The 21,281-nt window shown below is 43.7% G+C and overlaps 1 protein-coding gene across 4 annotated transcripts in view; it reads right to left on the bottom strand.

Moving 5' to 3' along the window:
* REV1 (REV1 DNA directed polymerase) overlaps positions 1–21,281 on the bottom strand; it is a 1,193,441-nt gene that overhangs the window by 391,754 nt on the left and 780,406 nt on the right. For all 4 annotated transcript variants that reach the window (XM_069636691.1, XM_069636693.1, XM_069636692.1 and 1 more), the window contains one exon: positions 3,981–4,125. In XM_069636691.1, the coding sequence (XP_069492792.1) occupies positions 3,981–4,125 (145 nt within the window). The remainder of the gene's footprint in view (positions 1–3,980; positions 4,126–21,281) is intronic.

Raw genomic sequence — 21,281 nt, forward strand, 5'->3', positions numbered from 1 at the left:
GTAACTGCAAAGAGGCAAGCAACCCGATCTCATACGGATTTGATGCAACACGGTACGTACGTGTCACGTCAGACTTACTATTTTAGTAAAGAATCAAGATGGCGACCATGAGCGAAAGCATGAAGACAAAGACGATGGCCAGGCTCCCCTGACTGCGGACACCAAATGGACGCACACAACTGCTATGACTAGGTAAGGTAGTCCTGGACTACAGGCTAAGTGATAACCCTGACTAACTGAGGTGCGGATTGTGATGCGGGATGTGGAGGCAAAATACATGTCTATTCTTGCAGGTCGAGATAAACGGATGAATACACCATGTATAGCTTCACAATACTTCTGTTGATTCAAGCTTAGAGATAGCAGTAAATCAAGGTCCACACTGAACATTGTTAACCATTTATAGATCTGGGAAAATATTGATAAAATATATATATTTTTTGTTACAGTAGTGATCTTAAGGACAATGAGGACTTTTCTGGGCTTTGGTCTTTAGGATTCAAGTTATTTACTTTGGCTTGAGAATGACAATGATTCTGTGGGCGAGTCACCTTTTAAAGAATAGTCACTCTGGGGTGTTAACATTAGTAGCATGGGCTGACTGACACTCACAGGAGGCATTGGTGCATGCTAGCACTAAAGGTCATTAGTAACATGGGTGTTTGGCAAGGGACTTGGTTAGAAAAGTAGCAACAACCTGCTGGAGGGCGGGATTTATCTTGTGATATGGAGATATGGCTGGTCTCATGAATATGCGACTATAGATACAATGTTGACTCATGATTTGAGAGTATTTGTGTCAAATTATAATGATGCTCACCAATTAGTAGTTCTAGAATGCTGAAGAAAGACAAGTTTGAATGTATAAATGCATGTAGATTAGAAGGATTATGGTTGGATTATTAAACATTTGTTATTTGACTTCACCTTCTAATGTCCATCTTCTGTTCTCTTCCCATTTTGTCCCCTCTCTTTTTCTATATTGCATTCTCTGATGTTGATGATTAACTTTTTATTTTAATTAATTGCTTATGTTTGATGCTAAGTGTGTGACCTTAATTTATTTGTTTAAAGAGTAATTAATTGAAGTCTTGCCTTGATAAGGACCATTGTGGTCGAAACACGTGTCGGCAAGGGCAACTCATGTTCTGAATTTGGAAATTAAAGATTTTTTGTGAATATTGATTAATCTGACGATTCTTTGTCAATATATTTCAAAACATTAAGTTGTGCTTCTTAACACTAAGATCTGGTACAGAGTATACCTCAATATATGTTAGGTGAGCGCATTAGATGATGGCAGACATTTTTGTTAAATTATACAAGAGTGGTTCCATGCACCGCCAGTCACTCCTGCACCAACTGTGCCTACTCATTAAACTAAAGGCAGCACATGGGTGCAAAACCCGGTGCAGTGGGTGTCTGTGCACCAGCATCATGTGCCAAAAACCCACTGCTGCTTACCTGCTGCTGGCTGTTTTAAAATAGCAGATGAACCATAGCAAAATGAACAATGTAGGCTGACTGTGGCACCAATGGGGCATTGCCAGAGCAAATTACATTAGCTTACATGCATTAATGAAAATGGATAAGCTGGGCCAACTATATTCATACCCTAAGGCAGCTCTTCGCATTTGTTTCATGAATTAAATAACAGTCGAGGACTTGGATACAATCAAGCTTTTGGACCGAGATTGTTGTGTTGCCACGGCATCTACAAACATCCTAGGTCTCAGCAATGTTCCCAAGAAAATGCACCAAAGGATTCTGTTTAATAAGTGGCAGTGCTGGGAAATAGTTCCTGGGACTCAACCCTGGCAAACACCTGCAGAAATTAAGCTCTGCAGCTACCCGTCGATTTGCCTTACGGATTCAACCTCAAAGGGTTATGTACATGATTCAATTAATCAGAACATAGTAAAGATGAATTTTCCCAATATTAAACACTATCTGGATGTCAATATGCTTTGACCAATGATTGTGAATGTTGAGCAGACTGCTAAACAACTCCTGGGAGTCCGGAGGATCTTCATGGAGTCTCTTGACCAACTTAAAGCAACGCACACAAACTGGTGTTCCTCTCCCTGGCTATTCGGTTTCCAGCAGCACTCTGTGGAAATTCAACCAGCTCAGAGACGGAGTCCAGGTGGCTTACTTGGGAGTTGATTGGTCCCACCAACTCAAGGGGAGAAGTCGTCTTTGCAGGGCTTCTCTCTCGAGGCGAACTTGAAGCTTCAGCACAGCAGCGGGGCTTCACCGGGCAAACCAATTGTTCAGGAGTTGCAGCAGGTGTCTTCTTCCAGTTCTTCTTCGGATTCCTTCGTCCAGTGGTCGACTCTGGCTTCCACTCAAAAAGCCTCACCTTTTATGCAGGTTTCTCCCATTCATTCCAGCCTAGCTGCCAATCACCCAGCAGGGTGGCTTGTCCTTGCCGGACAGCCAGCTGGCCAATCACCAAGGAGTGCATTCCTGTCTCCTTGGAGACAGAGCACAGGGAGTTTTGGGCACCTCCCTCACTTCCTGCCCCCACCAGACTCTCTGGAGCCAGAAGCGGGTTTCACTTGTGAAGCCTGCCAAAGACAAAACGAACAAAGGGACCAAACCTGGTTTGGCGTACAGAGTAAATCTCAAGAAGGACCAAAACAAAAAGAAATGGCAAAAAAAGAAGACCGGGGCCAGTTTGACAAAAATGGCACCCATGGGTGCTTTACTGTAGCTGCGAACGCAGCCTGCGGGAAAGACACAACAAGGTAGTAAAAAGTAACCACTGCCACCAGCCATTGAATGTGTTAAGGGTAACAAGCATTTTTTTACATGAGAAGCTAGACAAAGGGGCTACTAAGTAATCCCTCCAGCACCCTACTGTAAGATAGTGTGTGCTGGGTCCAGAAAGTTACACTAAGTAAAGTCAATTTCACTTTACTGCCCTTGGAAACAGTAGTTAATCCAAGAGTAAAGTATTTAAACCTTGGGAAACCTGAAAGACTTCCCTGTGTCACTGCAGTAAAGGAGTTAACAATCAGAAAAATACATGCGAGAGTGGGAAAAAGGTCTCACTCTCTCCAGGTTCAAAATTTAAAAGTCCTAGGGTCCAGCAACAGTGCTGGGGGTCTCTAAGCTAAAGAAGAATTAGCACATTTCTGAGAATTCTCATAAACATTCTTGCTTATGTTGTCTAATGAACTACGTTACATTCTGCATAAGTTTGTTTTTGTGTGTTTTTCTCTTCATTGTGTTGGGAGGGATGGGATTGCAAACATGCACAGATGTTGGCATGCAGTTAAAAGCCAACAGATGTTTTACATGACTATGCACAGTTATATTTTTTAAGTGTGTTCCGAATGAGTCCCCTACAAGACTATCATTTACTTATATTGCAGAGTGCTTCATTTAATAATGCGCTCTGAGTAAAGGCTTCATTGAGTACAGTTTTTCAGACTCCAGCTCTTTTCTCGCCCTTGATAGTGAACAGGGCTAGATACATGGCTGCAGGAGTGACACTGGTATTCAACCAATCGTGGAAGGCCAGGCACTGTCATGTCAGGCAAAAACCTGAATGGATGAGGGCTGTAAGGGAACGAAACAGCAAACTGAACTACTGTTGTGCTCTTAAATGAATTCGAAAGCCCACACAACACATGAATAATTCGGCCAGTTGGCTTTGACAACTTTCATCCAAAACGAACACAAAAGGAAGAGCTTGGTGACAGTAAAGGATGATGGGCAATGCTGATAAGAGGAGCACAATGGATACAATGACAACTTCAATTCAACTTTGCTACTAAAAAGAACACAAAGCAAGAGCCAAATTGTATAAGACAAACAGTAAAGAAACAAAATAAACGCAGGCTCTTATCACTTTTTGGTGCACAGGGTAAATTTAGTGTTAGTGCTGCTGCCTTAGAATCCAACTTCATATCATTAATTTAACTGCAATCTACTTTATCCTTTTGAAAATATTAAAATATAAAAAAACTCACCCTCTTTATTATGCTCGTTTGTGTCTTTCTTTGATTTCTGGATTTTGAATAAGTCAACGACTGACCGCGATCCAGACTGTTTAGTTGTAGCTCCATCTGGATGGGACACGTGAAATGGCACTAGCTGATGCATTTGAATTCCAACCTGAGAATAAGGCACAAAATATGCATCTTTTTGCCAAAATCGTGGTGATCATACATTTACTCATGTTTTTATTTATTTACTTGACATTATCTTAGATTTTAACTTAGATGATCAAACAATAAAGGAAAGTGTTGCAAGGAAAGGGGAGCATCAGTGTGTAGTTGAGTTCAAAAACGCCTTGCAAAGCAAAATGTTATAGGACAAGGAACAGTGGGAGTTGCACTTTCATTCAACATAACTGTACAACCATTATAGAATGCCACTTCACAGATCAGCATTGGTGCTCTGAAACTACTCTGAGGAGATTTAAGTATAACAGTAAGTAACCATGACATAACCAACCCGGTGCCCAAACAAAGACTTCAGAATTCCTGTTGGAGAGCTAATTAGATATGGAAAATTATGAACAGCATGTTTTGCACCTTAAAATAAACCTTAACGTTGGCAGGCTGACATGATTTATTAAGGGTAGCTGGACAAGGCACTTAAATCCGAGTACACCACAGAACACACTACCACAGTTTTTGACAAGTAGACGTAATACAAATCTAGAGGCTGTCCAAGGGTTGCGAAGCTCAGAATAATAAAAAGTGGTCTTTATACAAAGTCCTAGATGTCAGTTAGGTATAAAATCAAAGCACAAGTCTCCCTCTGTAATCCAAGCTTCCGGTTACAGGCCAAATATATAAAAACATGTTAACAATGTTTGATTAAGCAAATCAGACTTTAGCTAAATACTTGATTAGTATCAATGAGGGTTCAAAGTGCCAACATGAAATAAGCAAAAAGTATACCTGAGGTGTGTGTACTAGAGAGGTTGGGTGCTGGCTATGTAGGACATAAGTAGTTTCAAAATTATACATTTATCGAAACCTTAAAATGACAAACTATAAACTTCACAAATTAACCATGACGGTGTTGATTTTTCACCCAGCGGGAAATACCAGAGTTTGACTTAACATTTCACAATAGTGAATGATTCGCTTTGCCTCGTAGAGTAGGGTACATGCCATCAGATTTAAGACTAGTAAGAGCATATGCAATGTTCAGTTGATCAACACAACTGAATTGCCTACACGGATCAAGAACGGTTCGCGTCCAACAAAAGGCAAAGCTTACTCTTCAGTGTTAAAGCCAGAGGCAGGGCTGAGGTTGATGAATTGATTACCATTAAACTGGTTAACATTAAACATGTTACTACAGTGCTTAGAAGTGGGAGGAATCGGGCATGATACAGTATATAGGAACAAAGGTATCCAGTAATTCCCTCGAATATAAATCATCGAATGCAAAAGCCTCGAAAATAAATGCATCGAAAAAATGAATTTTTTTGTAGGTAAAGGTTTTTTTTTTATTATCATGGCTTTTATGGGGTAAAAAACAGGGGTTGGGGGGACCCCTGCCATTAATAAAATGAAATAAAATGCATTTATTTGATGCTTTTTCTTTCGAGGCTTTTGCATTCAATGCTTTGAATGTCGAGGCTATCACTAGGAACCAGGAACACATCATCTGTCCCAGACAGAGCAAGATGGTACTTACCTTCAGTCATTTTCTTTCTAATTGATTAGTCCTTACTTTCACAGATTCCTCATATTTGAAATAGCCTGCTGGCACAAGTATGGCTTCAGAAGCTTTTCAGCCACCAATAGACACACAGCGACTCCTCATATGCTCCAGTCAGTGCCACTGGTGCCCTGGACTGCCGATGCAACATTATGTGTCTTAATTATGGTTCTGGAAGTGAACCATGGCTTCAATTATGCCCAATTGTCTACACACTGGGGCCGACAAATTTCAGAACTGCTATAGGTATTCCAAATGAAGGGTAGGTGGAAGGGTGATGAGGAATATGTGAAGGTATGTCATTGTTTCTTTTAATGGTTTATTTCCTCGCACAGATTCATCACCTTTTATCTACGATACACAGATCCAGAAGGAGGGAGGACAGCGTGAAACCATCACCTACACATTAGAAGACTCGGGAGCAACGCAAAACCAAAGTGGGCATCCTGCCCAAATCAGCAATCCAGGCAACCGTGTTCACAATAACTTTCACGTAGCTGCCTTGACAGATGTCCACAACAAGGATTGTAAAGCGGAGGAAGTTGCTAAGCCTCTGGTACAATGAGACTTGCAGGCACTTCCTTGTAGGACAACATTCGGACATGCAGAGAAGAACAAGTTACTTACCAACTGTAACGTTCTTTCGATTGGATGTTCCTCCCACGTATTCCTCATCTTAGATATATCCTTACCCTCAGCTTTGCTGCTTTGGAATTTGTTTCCCTCTTTCCACCAGAGGGCGCTCCACTCGAGGCGACGGCGTCAATGTCCCTCGGCGGCATCCGTCGAGTGTCGACGTCATCCATAGTATAAATGCCTTGAGCGCGCCCGTTGGCCTCAGTTCTGTTTTTTCGTATCAGAGCCCATGTATTATAAACAAAGGCATGCCTCTTATTGACCCAAGCCTTGAAAGAATTTAGAGTGTAAACCACGTAAACTGTACTGTGGGGTAGGATGGGAGGGTGGATGAGGAATACGTGGGAGGAACATCCAATCGAAAGAACGTTACAGTTGGTAAGTAACTTGTTCTTCGAATGGATTGTGTCCTCCCACGTATTCCTCATCTTAGATTGACTCCCAAAGCAGTTTTGTATTGGAGGCGGGAGTACAGATGCCTTTTAGTCATGTACCGAATGTAGTACAGATTTGGCAAATAAACCTCCTTGAGATGTAGTTGAGTCCAAAGCATAATGTTTGATGAAAGTATGCATGGATGACCACTTGCACAGGGACACCCCTCTTAAGTGCTGTTGAAGTTGCTATGCCCCTAGTTGAATGGGCTCTTAAGCCCTCAGGGGTATCTTTTTCGACTAGCCTATAACACTCTGTTATGGCTAAAATTATCCATCTTGATCATGTTTGTTTGGTTACGGCTAGTCCCAATTTACGGCCAGTGTATCCCACAAAAAGTTGATCACACTGACGTATCTTTGACAATCTTGAGATGTAAAAGCTTAGAGTCCTTCTGGGATCTAGCCTATGCAGTCTTTCCTCTTCCTTACATGTGTGAGGAGGAGGGTAGAACGCAGGTAGAATTATTTTCTGTGACAGATGAAAGTCTGAAACTATTTTTGGCAGAAATGGTTTAACTCGAAGGACAATTTTATCTTTATGAAAGATGGTGTGAGGAGGACCACTCGAAAGTGCCTGCAACTCACTTACTCTGCGGGCTGATGTCAATGCAATTAAAAGTATAGTTTTTAATGTAAGAAGCCTTAAAGGACAAGGATGTAAAGGCTCAAAGGGTGCACATGTCAGAAATTTAAGTACCAAATTTAAATCCCACGCAGGAACTTGAAAAGGTACTGGTGGAAAAACATTGTTTAAACCTTTTAGAAATTGTATTATTAAGGGTATCTTAAAATAAGATCTTTCTTCTGATGAGCGCTTGAAGATAGATAGCGCTTCTACATATCCTTTTATTGTCTTAACCTGGAGCCCCAGATTAGCTAAATGTAATAGAAAAGATAATACCATTGGAATGTCACATTCAAAAGGATCCACATTCTTATCCCTGCACCAGTTACTGAATTTATTCCAACGACACCGGTACAAAGATTTTGTTGCTGGCCTTCTGGCCGAAAGCAACACCTCCATAACATCATCCGGAAGGTCCCAATCCTTGTATCTCAACCTCTCAGAAGCCATGCGTGAAGGTTGAGTATGTTGACCTCTGGATGGAGAACGTGACCTCCCTCTTGCGAGAGAAGATTCTCTCTTTTTGGAAGACGTATTGGAGGGCAGATGGACATGTCGAGAAGATCCGGGTTCCACATTCTCCTGGCCCAATCCAGGGCAATTAGGATCATGGTTTTCCTGAACTTTCTCAACCTCCTGATTACCTGAGGGATCACAGGGACTGGAGGGAACGCATATAGAAGAGGAAATTCCCACTCTACTACAAATGCGTCTCCTAGAGCTCCTCTCGGGGGAAATTCCCTTGAGCAGTACAGTTCGCACTTCCTGTTGACAATGGTCGCGAACAGATCCACTTGAGGGGTTCCCCAAAGGGCGAAGATCTCCATAAGGACTTCCTGAGCTATCTCCCACTCGTGAGAGACTGTGCTGTGCCTGCTCAGAGCATCCGTCGCTGTGTTTTGCTCTCCTGCTAGGTGAATGGCAGATAGAGAAATCCCTTCTTGTATTGCCCAGAACCAGAGCTGCATTGCCTCTCTGCACAGTGCCAGTGACCCAACTCCTCCTCTCTTGTTGAGGTAGTACATGGCCACTGTGTTGTCCGTCATGATCAGGACATTCTTTCCCCGTACAGAGGGCAGGAAGGCCTTCAGCGCTAGTCTGATCGCCCTCAGCTCCAAAGGGTTGATGTGTAGTTTGGACTCCGATGGAGACCAACGACCGCTGATTGTCAGATCGTTGGTGTGGGCTCCCCACCCCGTGAGTGAGGCGTCTGTCACTACAGTGATATCCGGCCATGGCTGCCAAAAAGATTGTCCCTTGACTCTGGGTCAGAGTTACAAGGTCTGTATTTTGCCACATATTTTTTATTTACTGCTGGACTAGATTCCGGTCTTTCCCACTCCTTTGCAGGGCAATATGAAAAGGAAGTATGGGGTCTGGTTGAGGACCTCCTGACAAAATATCTGTCATGTCATCATCCTGGTATACAGGTGCATTATTACCCCACCCCATAAACTCTGTTACTCTATTCATAAGTTTTCTGTAACCTAGATCAGAATGTTCTGCTGGATCTGGTCTCTCAAATTCATATTCAGGAGATGTGTCTATTCCACTTACAGACTGTAAACATTCATACAAATCCTGCATTTTTGATTGAGGATTTATTAATTCCTCTGGAACATTTCTTGTCCCATATTTTACCCCTGCTGATGTAACCTCAGGTTCATCTTGTTCTTCATATTCTTCATTTTCTGATGACATTTCTCCATATACAGATGACATTGTATGGAAAAAATCATGTCTGTTTTCAGGGTGAAATATTTTTTTTCAGGAATATGTTTCAACCCTGGTGTCGATGTCGACAGAAACGTCGAAGTCGTGGCCGTTACCTTCGATGTTGTCGAGGTATTCTTCGATGTTTTCGAAGGCACTACAAATGGCGTTGAAGGAATCTTCGAGGCAGTCGATGTTGTCGAAGTAGTCTTCGAAACACTCGACGCCGTCGAAAAAATCTTCGAGGTCGTCGGTAAAATTTTCGACGTGACTTTTTTCTGTTGGGTCGTCGACCCTTTATACTCGACAGCCTTCGACAGAGGCTTCGAAGATGTTTTCGTCGAAGTCTTTAATGACTTCTCGACGTCGAAAGTCTTTTTCGTAGAGTCTGTCTTTTTAGGTGTCTGGGAAGAGTCCGTAGAAGACACCCTCGACAATTTCTTGTCGGACTTCTTAGTTTTAGACCTTCCTCTGTCACTTTTGTGACTAGAGGCATGACCTTCAACAGACATTTTTGAGGGGGTCTGGGCCGCGTTCTCAAAAATGTTCATTATGGACTCTCTAAATGCTTCCCACTTTTTAGGGGAGTCGTGTTTAGTTGGACAAGTAATAACTTCCTCCGAAGTCGAGGAAGAAGAAGAAGAGGCAGATCGGTGTCGTCTCTTTTTCGCCTTTTTGGACGAACAAGAAGAGGACTTCCTTGATCTACTCCTCGATCGTGATTTTTTATGTTGTTTTGCTGAAGACTCAGCCGAGTCTTTCTTCCCTCTCGAAGAAAACTTCGAGGATTCCTCCCCCACCGCCAGTTTACCTCGTCTTTCTTTCAAGGCCTTGTGGGTCATGGATTGGCACAAACTGCAGTCATCAATCCGATGTTCGGACCCGAGACACCAGAGGCAGTTACGGTGAGGGTCGGTCAGTGACATTTTTCTGCCGCACCTTAGACACTTCTTAAACCCCGTTTTCGGAGTAGATGGGTTCGAGGAAGTCGACATAATTGCTTAAGACTGAAGCGCCGTTTTATTTCGATCCGAAGCGAACGGAAAAATGGAACTGAGGCCAACGGGCGCCCTTGAGGCATTTATACTACGGATGACGTCGACACTCGACGGATGCTGCAGAGGGACATTGACGCCGTCGCCTCGAGTGGAGCGCCCTTTGGTGGAGAGAGAGAAAAAATTTCTGAAGCAGCAAAACTGAAGGTAAGGATATATCTAAGATGAAGAATACGTGGGAGAACACAATCCATTCGAACAATCCATTTGTCTAGAAGGGATTTGCTTTGTAAAAGCCCTGAGCACCTGCAAAGCAGAGAAATAGCTGACCATTACTTCCAATATCTCTCACCAAAGATGTAGAATCCCAAATGCTGCTTCAGGACTTAATCAATCAATCAATCAGATATTTATAATGTGCACTGTCACCAAAGGCATCATGGCGCAGCACAGATACTAAGAGAGAGACATCTTAAGCGAACACATGGGATTTTAACCTGTATTGAAGTAGCTCAAAATCTATGGTGTGCCATAGTGCCACCGGCAAGGTGTTCCAGAGTTTTGGGCCAGCGATGAAAAATGCTCTGCCTCCCACTCGTTCTTTGCGGTAGCTAGGTATCGTCAATAGCGCTGCCTTTATAGATATAAGCAAACCCACTGTGCAGTAGCGCTGTAGTTTGTTCCGAATAGCCTAGCAACCCTTCCCACTCAAGGCCCGGTGGATAATACACAGGGTCTTCAACTAGATTTGCACCGCAACAGGCAACCAGTGCAGGGCTTGGCGAGCTGTTGTGACATGATGGCCATAAGGAATGCCCCTAACCAGGTGAACCGCTGCATTCTGCAGGACCTGTAGATGGTGAATTAGGTATGCAGGTTGGGAAAGATAGATGGCATTGCAAAAGTCAATGTTTCCATTAAGACAAGCTGCAACCACCTAAGCGTGGAGGTCCTCAGGGATAAAAGTAAGGACTTTATTGAGCTGCTTCAATTTAAGGAAGCCTAGCCCAAAGATGGCGCTGATCTGGGTCTCCATAGCTAAAGATAAAGGTATTTTTACACCAAATTCCTGACCAAGCCTGCCGGGACCGGCAAAGTGCCCAGCGACAGCAGCCAGAAACCTGAGGTCCAGCTATCAGAGTCCCCGAAATCGCTTCAAAGTCTTAGAAGGATGGGACCCAGAAAAAAAAGAACAGAACATGGATCTTCTGAGGAGAAAGATTAAACTCTAGCATGACCTTGAGAAGGAAGGACAGTCTCACCCTCAAAGTCAAGATTTACTTGGAGAAGACAGGGTTAGGAGACTTGAGTGAAAGAGCCTAGAGCACCCACTGTGCACAAGTGATGACAACCAGGAAAGTCACAGTAACCATGAGCAGGTCCAATGGGCACAAATTCAAAGGCTGAAATGGAGCTACAATTTTTTTTTTGTTTTTTTTTTGTTTTTGATTAAACTGTTTTTCACAGTTTTTACAAAAGGGTGTGAAATGTGTTCCTTCATTTGGTTGTTTCATTGTCATTGATGTGGTTTGCTTTCTAAATTGTTTTCAAATTGTTTCTTCTCTCGTCAAGTTTATGTTCTGAAAGAACTGTCCGACCAAAATTACTGTTTTGGCGTTGCCTCCCGACTGAAAGCCTCTGAAATGGAGCTGCATTCATAAATGTAAGAACAAGGTTCAAATCCCAGGCATGAACAACAATTGTTGTGGTGGAAACTGGTTAGTCAACCCTCACAAAAACTACAATAATGGGGCTAGTAAAGAAGGAGCCCTGTTGGGGAGACCTCTCTTAAAGACCTAAACAGCAGCCAACTATCCCTTAACAGTGCCAATCTGAGGGCCCTCTGACAACTTGGACCAAGGAAAGAGGGAAACTCAAAACAGAAGAGGATGGACAAGACAAGGGAAACAAACCTTTCCAAAGGCATCAGTCAGGGAAATTACGCCACCTGCAGGGGTAGACTGAACTCGTAGACTGAATCCTGGATGAAAGGAAAACGTTCATAACACCTCCAGACAGGTCCCCGTCCCTGTATTTCACCAACCAAGCATGTAGACAACGACTGTTCAGGCTAGGATGGAGTACCCCGACAACTGACTTGGGGAGCTGTTCCACTTTTACAGGGACACGTCAGGTATGACAGATGGACATTTCCAGGCCCTCAGGGGGGACTCAGCCATCTTCAGTTTCTTTAGGACCAGCAGGATGAGAGGAATCCATGGGGGTGTGGAGGCGTGGAGGGAAGCGGAGCAGAAACAGATAGTGGTGATCAAAATTCCACTCTCCAATGAATTAAGTCCTCCAGAGCTTCCTGGGGTATAATTAATTGTGTGGAGTAGAAATGCAAACTGCGGACACATAGGTGCACTTGTGGGGGCTCTCAAGATCGCATCCAGAACTTCCTGACCTGGTTACCACTCATTACTAACTAAAGCCTGCTTAGGATGTACACAACAACGTTCTCTGTACCAGCCAGATGGGTTGACAAAAGGGAGACATTTTCCTCAAGTGCCCAGTGCATTACCTTCTTGCACACTACACACTGGGGTAGTGACACCACATTGCAACTGTTGTTGACGTAATGTATTGCCACAATGTTGTCTGTCAGGATCTGGACACACCTACTGCGCACAGAGGGGAGAAAAGCCAGAATGGCAATGCACCAGGAGGTTGATTTGCTCCCTCTCCTATCTGCTGTGAACCCTAAAATGCTCACAGACAGATGATTAGGTCAGTAACCGAGCCCTTCAAAAAGGAGTCCATTCCTTCAACTGTTGCCAAGTGTAACTGAAGTTTTTGCAAGGATAAGATTTGCCATTCCACAAATGCTTTCAAACCTTCACTCCGCTAGTTTGGCACTCTTTATGGCATTCAATACAGCCCCTGTTCTTCAGCGTTTCCAAGGAGGACTTTTCCTTGTTTACTACAGGAGAGCTGTTGGAATTGGTGTTAACATTGCCTGAAGGCTAGGCGCAATCATTGCCCATTGTGGTCACTGAATAGCCAGTCATCCAATTGAGGGTAACATGAGATCCTTACAAGTGCAGATATGCAGTAAGTGGAGCAAGTACTTTGCTGAACAGTCTGGGTGCAGCGCACAACTCTTACCGTAGGACCTCGAGTTCTCCCACCATGATCCAGGAGGCACTGGCAATGTGTTAAATGAACTGGAACATGAAAATAGTCACCCTGAAAGTCCAAGGAGTACATAAAATAATGTTTGTACTTGCAAATGTATGTCTGCTGGTATGACCATTGTGAAGGATTGGTCTCTGATGGATCAGTTGAGGAGCTTGGAGTTTACGACTAGTCTCATGCCTCTTGAGGGCTTTGCTACTATAAAATATCAGAATCACACTCATTGACCTCTTTGCTCTCAGTGAACATTCTCCACGGTCTCTTTTCTGATGATTTGTTTGAATTCTGTATTGAATAGCACCATTGAGTTTTGTTGTTTAGTACTGGGAGCAAGAGAAGTGAAGCTAGCGTGTGGCCAAATTCAAGGTTTGAATTTGCAACAATAAGACTAATCCAATCAGATCCTTTCCCAATCAGAGGCAAGGGGGACATCTTGCCCCTCCCCCTCACAGGTGAAGAGTGGGGTGCAGCCCCCTGATGGGAGTCAGGCTTTCTTTTTTGAGAGCCACTCTGCAGGCCAGCTCCTCTTCTCAGCTTGTGTGCAGACTTGAAACCTCTATGTAATGACCAATGTGGGCACCAGTATTGTTGTTTTATTAAGATCGCTGACTGGTTATGGAAAGTCATTATCTGCTCCTGTAAAACCATCCTCTTCCTACAGAAAATAAATAGTGGGATGGTGCTTCACTGTTTGGGTCCACACACAGTGAAATTGTGATCCCTTCCTCCCTCCAAAGGGAGCCACACATTACCAGAATGGCTGAAGTACATTATTCGAGGATGTCTTTTTCCAAAATAAATTTTTATTGAGCATTTTTTACCTTAAGTACGCTGCCCTGTATTAGCATTATAGAGCTAAAACAGTCAGCATAAGAAAAAATACAGGCATAGTCCACATATAACCCCTAAACTTGGCATTAACTCCCTTTTCCCTTCTCTCCTACCCCCATCCCCCTCTCCCCTCTGGAGACACAAAGGGCATTGGATGCCGGTGATCCTCGGGTAGACAGCGTTTTGGTCCACAGGTGTTTTCGGCGCTTTAGTTGGATTGCAGTCATTTGTAGGCCTCAAGGAACGGAGCCCATTCCATTTCCCTGCTTGGGGATACTCCGTGGATGGCCCCCGTGATGCTCACCATGTCAAAAAGTTCTCTGGCCTTTCGGGCCCACGTTTTTTCTAAAGGGAGGGTCTTGGCTTTCCAGCCGATCGTGATGCAAACTCTTGCTGCTAGCAGAAGGAAGGGAGTCATGTGAGGCAGTGGCGCTCCCAGACATTTTTCATAGGGGTGGCCTGATGAGGCCACATGAAATCTTGGGGTGGTACACCAAAACAAACAACTGAATTTCAGGAAATCTATTGTGCTGGTGTAATCCCATCGATTTGGTTGATCACAATCTGCTAGCTAAAGCCCTGAGGGAAAACGTGGGCTGCTCCAAAGCAACACTAAGGTGGTTAGTATCCTTTCTTACGGACTGCCAAGCCAAAGTACATTGGGGGAACAACTTCTCGGTCCCTTTGGTTATAATATTCGGTGTACCACAAGGTGCAAGTTTATCACCAATGCTGTTCAACATTTACATGCGCAGTTTATGCGACATCTTAATGAAGGCAGGCGTGATTTTCACAAATTATGCGGATGACACGCAGATGGTCATCGAAATAAAAGGATCTTACAAGGAGGACAGCGAGAGGATAGCACTCGTTTATAGTATAATAAACGAGTGGATGCAGAAGAATTGGATGTGTCTCAATGACACAAAAACAGAACTCATGATATTTGGACATAGTAGTTCTCTTGTTAAATTAGGTAAGGAGTATGGGAATTTTAGAATTAATGAAGCCACAATAGAGGTGTCAGACCAGGTAAAAACACTAGGAATGATGGTCAACTCGACACTGAATTCAGAGGCTCAAGTAAATTACATATTAAAGAACTCAGCTTACTATCTACGTCTAATGAGGGCCATTAGCCCTTATCTGGAGGAAAGTAACATAGCCACAAACGGTAGGGCCATTGTACCATCAAGATTGGATTACGGTAACGCTCTCCTGGTGGGCATAACAGCAAAAGATCTAGGGAGATGTCAAGTATTAGAAAACAACACAGTAAGGATTGTAAAAAAATTAAGAAGACATGATCACATCACCTTAGCCAGACAATCCCTACACTGGCTTAGAGTAGAGGAGCGTATCAAGTTCAAGACCTTGACACTCGTGCACAAGTGTCTTTATGGCAAAGCACCCATCTACCTCAGAAATCGATTGGTGCTGTATGCTCCTCATAGACGGTTAAGATCAGAGGGCAAAGGACTGCTAGTGGTACCCAAGCATAACTTGAAACGAGGGCTGGATAGGTCGTTTGTGGTGCTCGCGCCCCAGTTGTGGAATAGCCTCTCACTAGCTGTAAGACTGGAAGAAAGCCACTTAACATTCAGGAAGAGACTGAAAACTCACTTATTTAAGTGAACTTTGTCCACTTGGAATGAACTTCTGAACCAATGTTCCGACCAGGAGATTTTCAGTAGTGTAGGATCTTTATATATCAGTCGTTTTTGTTTTTTTGTGTAAAGCGCCCTGATGCCCTTGGGCTACCGGCGCTATAGAAGCAAACACATAATATAACATAACATAGTATGTAGTCCAGTTGAAAACTATGTATGAGAGTTAAGGACTTGCATATTGATATAGTTCAGTTTATTATTTAACTAATTAATTTATCTGATACGCATAGACTAATGCCAGAACCACATTCAAGAATGTACACAATCCCAAAATACAGCCCATGAAACACCAACCTCTAAAAATCTTTATGCTACAAGCAAAACACTCCACACACATACATCAAAAAATAAAACTAAATTATAACAAAACATGGTACCCCTAATAGGGAATCCAAATAGTTACTCCTCTTGTAATCATGCACAGCCCATCCAAAGACCATAGCGCAAAGACATATGATATGCCACATGTGCAACTAGTCATCATGAATTCACTAAACAGAACACAAAAACATACAGATGTTACATGTTGCTACTGCACCAGGAAGAGCCCAGCCAAAACTCAGGTAGATGTACTTAGTGTACACAGTAAGTGTGGAGCCAACGCCGTGGCTTAAGACTTCGATCAGCTCTTCCTCAGAGGTTGAGGCCGAATCCACGACGACCTCCTGCCCCCCCTTTTTCTTCTCCGTCGGAGATTTTACAGGGGTCCTGTCGATGGGCATAAAAGAGGACTCCCTCCGCGGTGGCAGGGAGACTCTGAGCCCCCGAGGTCACCACCACTGGTGTAGCCTCCACAGGCTGAGCCAGGGCCGCCGCGACTGTCTCGATAGAGGCCTTGGCCGGATGGATTAAGGCTTTCACCACCTTAGGTGCGCTCACCGCCTTCTCCTTGGGGGGAGGGTCACTGCCTCGCTCCCCCTCCGATGGGGCCTTCGAGCTCGACCGGGGTCTCTCCAGGAGCTTTGCCGGGTGCTCGGCCTTCCTCTTACCCGAACCAGAGCGTTGGCTTGTGGTTGATGTCGCCGGGGAGGATGCGCCCTGCCTGGCGCCCGTAGAGCTCGACCGTTCGGCGCTCCCGGTGCCAGCGGACTCGCGGTGCTTGGCCTTGTGTTGGATCCCGGTCGCCGGGGCGTCCTCAAAGGTCTTAGAAGACCACTCGGACTTCTTCTTCTCGCCTGACGGGCTCTTCCCTTCCAGCCAGTTGGCGAGACGTTGATGGCGGTTCTTCATGGTCCGCTCCGACATATTGCCGCAAAACGCACAGTCCTTCTCCACGTGCGTCTTGTCCTCATGTAGGCAGTAAAGACAAAGGGAGTGTTCATCCTCCTTAAAGACATTCTGAAGCTGGCATCCAGGGCAGACCCTGAACAGCTTTCCGGGCGTCGAGCTTCCCTTCTCCTGGGCCATGTCCGAGAAGGGCCTGAGAAACTTCTGGAGTCCTCCAAAAGCGTGGCTCGACGAAATCTTCACCCTTGAGGGGCGTAGACGAATCCGACACGGGTCCCCGTTGATCGGATGAAGAAACGGTGGAGCTTGAGGCTCTTTTGACCGAAAAAAAGAAGTTTTTTGAGAAAAAACGTGAAAAAATAGCACTAACGCTCGAGAGCAATAGCACGAGGATCCCAACACTTGAACGTGCGGTAAAAATCTGAAGATGGCTGCCAGAGGCGGGGCTTAGGTAGAGGGCAGTCATTGGCTGTGGTCAGTATGACGCAGCGATCAGTGATTGGTTACTACTACGAAAGACAGATCAGAAACGAAACTGATACTGATTTTTTTCTTTACCGAGGATTCCCAGCCTGACGACGGGGAATATTCATGAGCATGTGAATCCATGCCAGACCCCATGCTGGAGAACTAGGTTTGCCATCAAAAGCATGTGATCATGTACCTTTTCAAAAGTGGTCCCTCGTCAATATGATGCATTTTCCCCAACAAAATGAAATATAGTTGGCACTATGAAAGTTTAGATACACTAACCTAAACTTTACTGTAAAGCATGAGATGCAGTGTTTAACAGTATCAATACCGTAATTATGCAATATGTAACATACATTTAAGGAATGGAATTGCATGACTGTCGTTTTAAAGAAATATGAAGTTGACACATACTAGTCTTTGCCAGAACGGATACAGAAAGCATAATACAAGTGTCATCCCGATTACTTCTAGTTTGCAATTTGAAAAATAAATAAATTCTTGCCTAGCACTCCCACACATGCCTTTGGTACTTCAGCGTGGAGGAGATGGTTACTGCTGCACTTTCTCTAGATTAGCACTTGAAGTGAACAGGGAAAGAGGGTGAAGAGAGCACCAAAGGCAAGAGGAATGCAGAGCGAGCTGTGCTTTGATTGAAGAGGGTAACTTAAATAGCTAACTCTGCTACACAAGTGTCCATTTGATTAGTAAACCTGGAGAATTACATAGAAAATTGCTATGCGACACTGCTTATTCTATGCCTTGTAGACCTGCCGCAGTTCAGGCACATTAGTTAAGTCCTACTTTACCCTACAGGTACAGCAGGAGAGGAAACCAGCGAGGGGGAGCCAAAAGGATCCATAAAGAAGAGCTGCAGCCATGTTCTGAGGGCCAGCAGACCAGGAAGAAATGATTTTAGGGGTAGGAAAAGACCCACTAGATAACTGAGATCAGCTTCAGAATAGTGGGGTTATTCCCAGACACAGGGGATCCCCGTTAACAGAACCAACTATGGTATTAGGACCCCATATCAGGCACGGTCGAGTTTGGGTGTGAGTTTTAATAGTAGTACGAGCGGTAAAGGGCACTGGTTAGGGGTCGATCGAACCCACGACCCAGCAAAGACCCAGACAAGGAAGACATTTAAAGAGACAACCCACAAAGCAGAAGACTCAGTATCCACAAAGCCAGTGACAGGATAAGGCTTGAAATTAAGATTGGATAAGCAGGAGCTAAAAGCAGCTCCTGGATATCCAGCATTAACGAGTGACCAGAAGCTACCACTGGTGAATGAAGAGCTAGTAGAAACATTAAGGGGACTCCAGGCAAAGGAATATCCACGGCCATGCCTGGGGAGAACACATATATATAGAGAGCAACTAGAAGGCCGGGATATATAAACTTGTACAGGTAGCAGACCAAATGGAGGCAGTGCCTACAGTAAGCCTATTCTCTTGCAATACATAAAAACATATGTCAAACACTGGAAAGTGAAAGAATTCAATTCACTGCCATAACATGTATGAAAAATAGATATCTTTTAATTCATTGAAAAAATGTATCAACATTTTCTAATGTATCAATCATAAAAACACAGTAGAAAAATAGAAATAGAAAAAATATATAATTCAGATTTGTACAATAGTGTTAACTAAGCAAAATGCCATAAACAACTGAACCAGACCCATTCACATCTCCAAATACTCCATCCATACTGCACTCATACATACCTAAAATACAATGGTCAGAAATGTCAAAAAACATAGACATGACAAGAGATAATAATTTCAGCACAAAAAAATATGGAAAAAACGTATTTTTAAACACAATTTTCAACAACTAGTCAGTAATCTTGCTATACTGCTAGGAATAGGGCGTCCCACAACTGGGAAGCAACAATTGTCAGCTTAGTTGACCAGAAAAAAGGAGACCCATCAAAGAACCGACATGTTTCTTTCCATCTTGGTTATTGGATTATTAATTAGGAAATTCATCAGGGAAGAGAGAGGTCGGGAGTCTCTGGAGTCGAATGATACTGGAATGTCACAAAGCACTGCATCAGTGTTTTTGGTCTGCCACTAGCGCTTACTCAATCCAGAATGAGAGTGGTTCAATGGAAGAAGGCATGGTCTAACTCTAAATCTGTAGCCACACACGTATCCAAATATTGTTCATACTACTGCGCCATATCTACCTTCTGCAGGCAAAACCATTGTGCGTTTACTAATAATGGCCACAATGTGTCGGGCAAAGTTAATCGGAAGGAGTAGTCCAACGTTTTGAATAACAAGTGGATCACGTTAATTAGTAGTTACAGAAGCCGGGAGTCACTGCCGGAATCCTGTCGAGGACCAAAACAAAAGAGTCGTCCCAAACATGAATGAAGAGCTAGTACATAGTGTTCCACAAATCGAACTTCCATAGACGATGGAAACATAATTTGTCCATTATTTATGACCCCTTATCCTTTAAATTACATATACATGTGTCCTAATATTTATTTATACACTGTCCCAAATGCACAGAGTTAAATTCATATAGGTGTATTTGTTTGGCATCCTTTGGCCTGGGGAGACCGGAAATAGCTCCTGGTAGCTGTTGATGTCAAGCTAACCAGGCTCTGCTAGGCTACAAGCAGGGGCCAATTAGCTCCCAGTTCCCCTCAATTCGTACCCTGCAGGGGAAAAGATAAAAAGCAAGCAAAATGTACCATTTTAGCTCAAGAGAGCAGAAGGGTAAAGCCAGCCAGCAAGGAATCAGTCCCATGATTGAGGCAGCGGCTGAAGGTGACTCAAGATGTTCCACCGCAGAGATGAGTAGAAGTTGCAGTAAGCTTCTTGGGTTTTGAAATGCAGAGAATACCATGATTCACCTCTTTTCAAAGGCATTTGGGCCAAAAGGTTGTTACTAGGGGGCTCCGCAATTGCAGGCAAGGAAGCGTTGAGCAACAGAAGGCAAGGAAGGGTCCAACAAGGACAGCCAGTCCAACCAGCTATGAGGATGGCAAGAGGGAAACTAAGAGCCATAGATGCGGTTCTACTAGCAAAGAGAAGTAGGGTACTGTGGACAAATGGGCTAGGACCCAGTCCATATTGCCTAACCGGGGTCTTCGGAAGCAGCTCACCAACAAGGGATCTCGAAATGCACAGGGTCTCTCAGTGATAACACATTTAGTCAGGGGCTGGCCTAATGCTACCCACCAATCATACTCCAGGACATACACTATGGTTTTGGTGGCCAGACATTCGGACTAGCTCTAAAATCCAGCAAACCCTCCTCCCCTGACATGCATCTTTCCATACTCAACAATTTATTTTTTTTATATTTTTTTATCTGTGATATAGTCAAAATAACATATGATAAAATGTGACTTTTCACAAACAATAGGATATACATTTAAAAGAGCATACAAATACAATGCAATTTCAACACCATCACTCAAGCACCAGATGAAAAAGCCTCCCTCAAAACAAAATACCCTCAAGCCATCAACGTAAACAACAACTCAATCATTCACTTTTCTCCATCAAACAGGAAGCCAGGCGCCTTGAAAGAGCCTGGCAAAAGAAACACATACCCCGCCAATAGAACACCATTCAAAGATTGCTGCAACAAACACAAGATGGCAATATGCCAAGCAAAAGCATGCCAATACCTGCAAGAACTTTAATCTGCCACTAATTGCACACACAAACTTTTCAACATTGTCAAGTTACTTTCCAAACTACTACCTAGACTTTCCACACTCCTATCCAGCGCCATACACAACTCTCCCCTTGGACTACTTCAACACTAAAAATACACATTAGGCAAGCCTTCTCCTCTGCAGTGCCACTCCCATCTACTA

Source organism: Ambystoma mexicanum, chromosome 7p (genome assembly GCF_040938575.1).
Source record: "Ambystoma mexicanum isolate Mex_15411 chromosome 7p, UKY_AmexF1_1, whole genome shotgun sequence".
NCBI lineage: Eukaryota > Metazoa > Chordata > Amphibia > Caudata > Ambystomatidae > Ambystoma > Ambystoma mexicanum.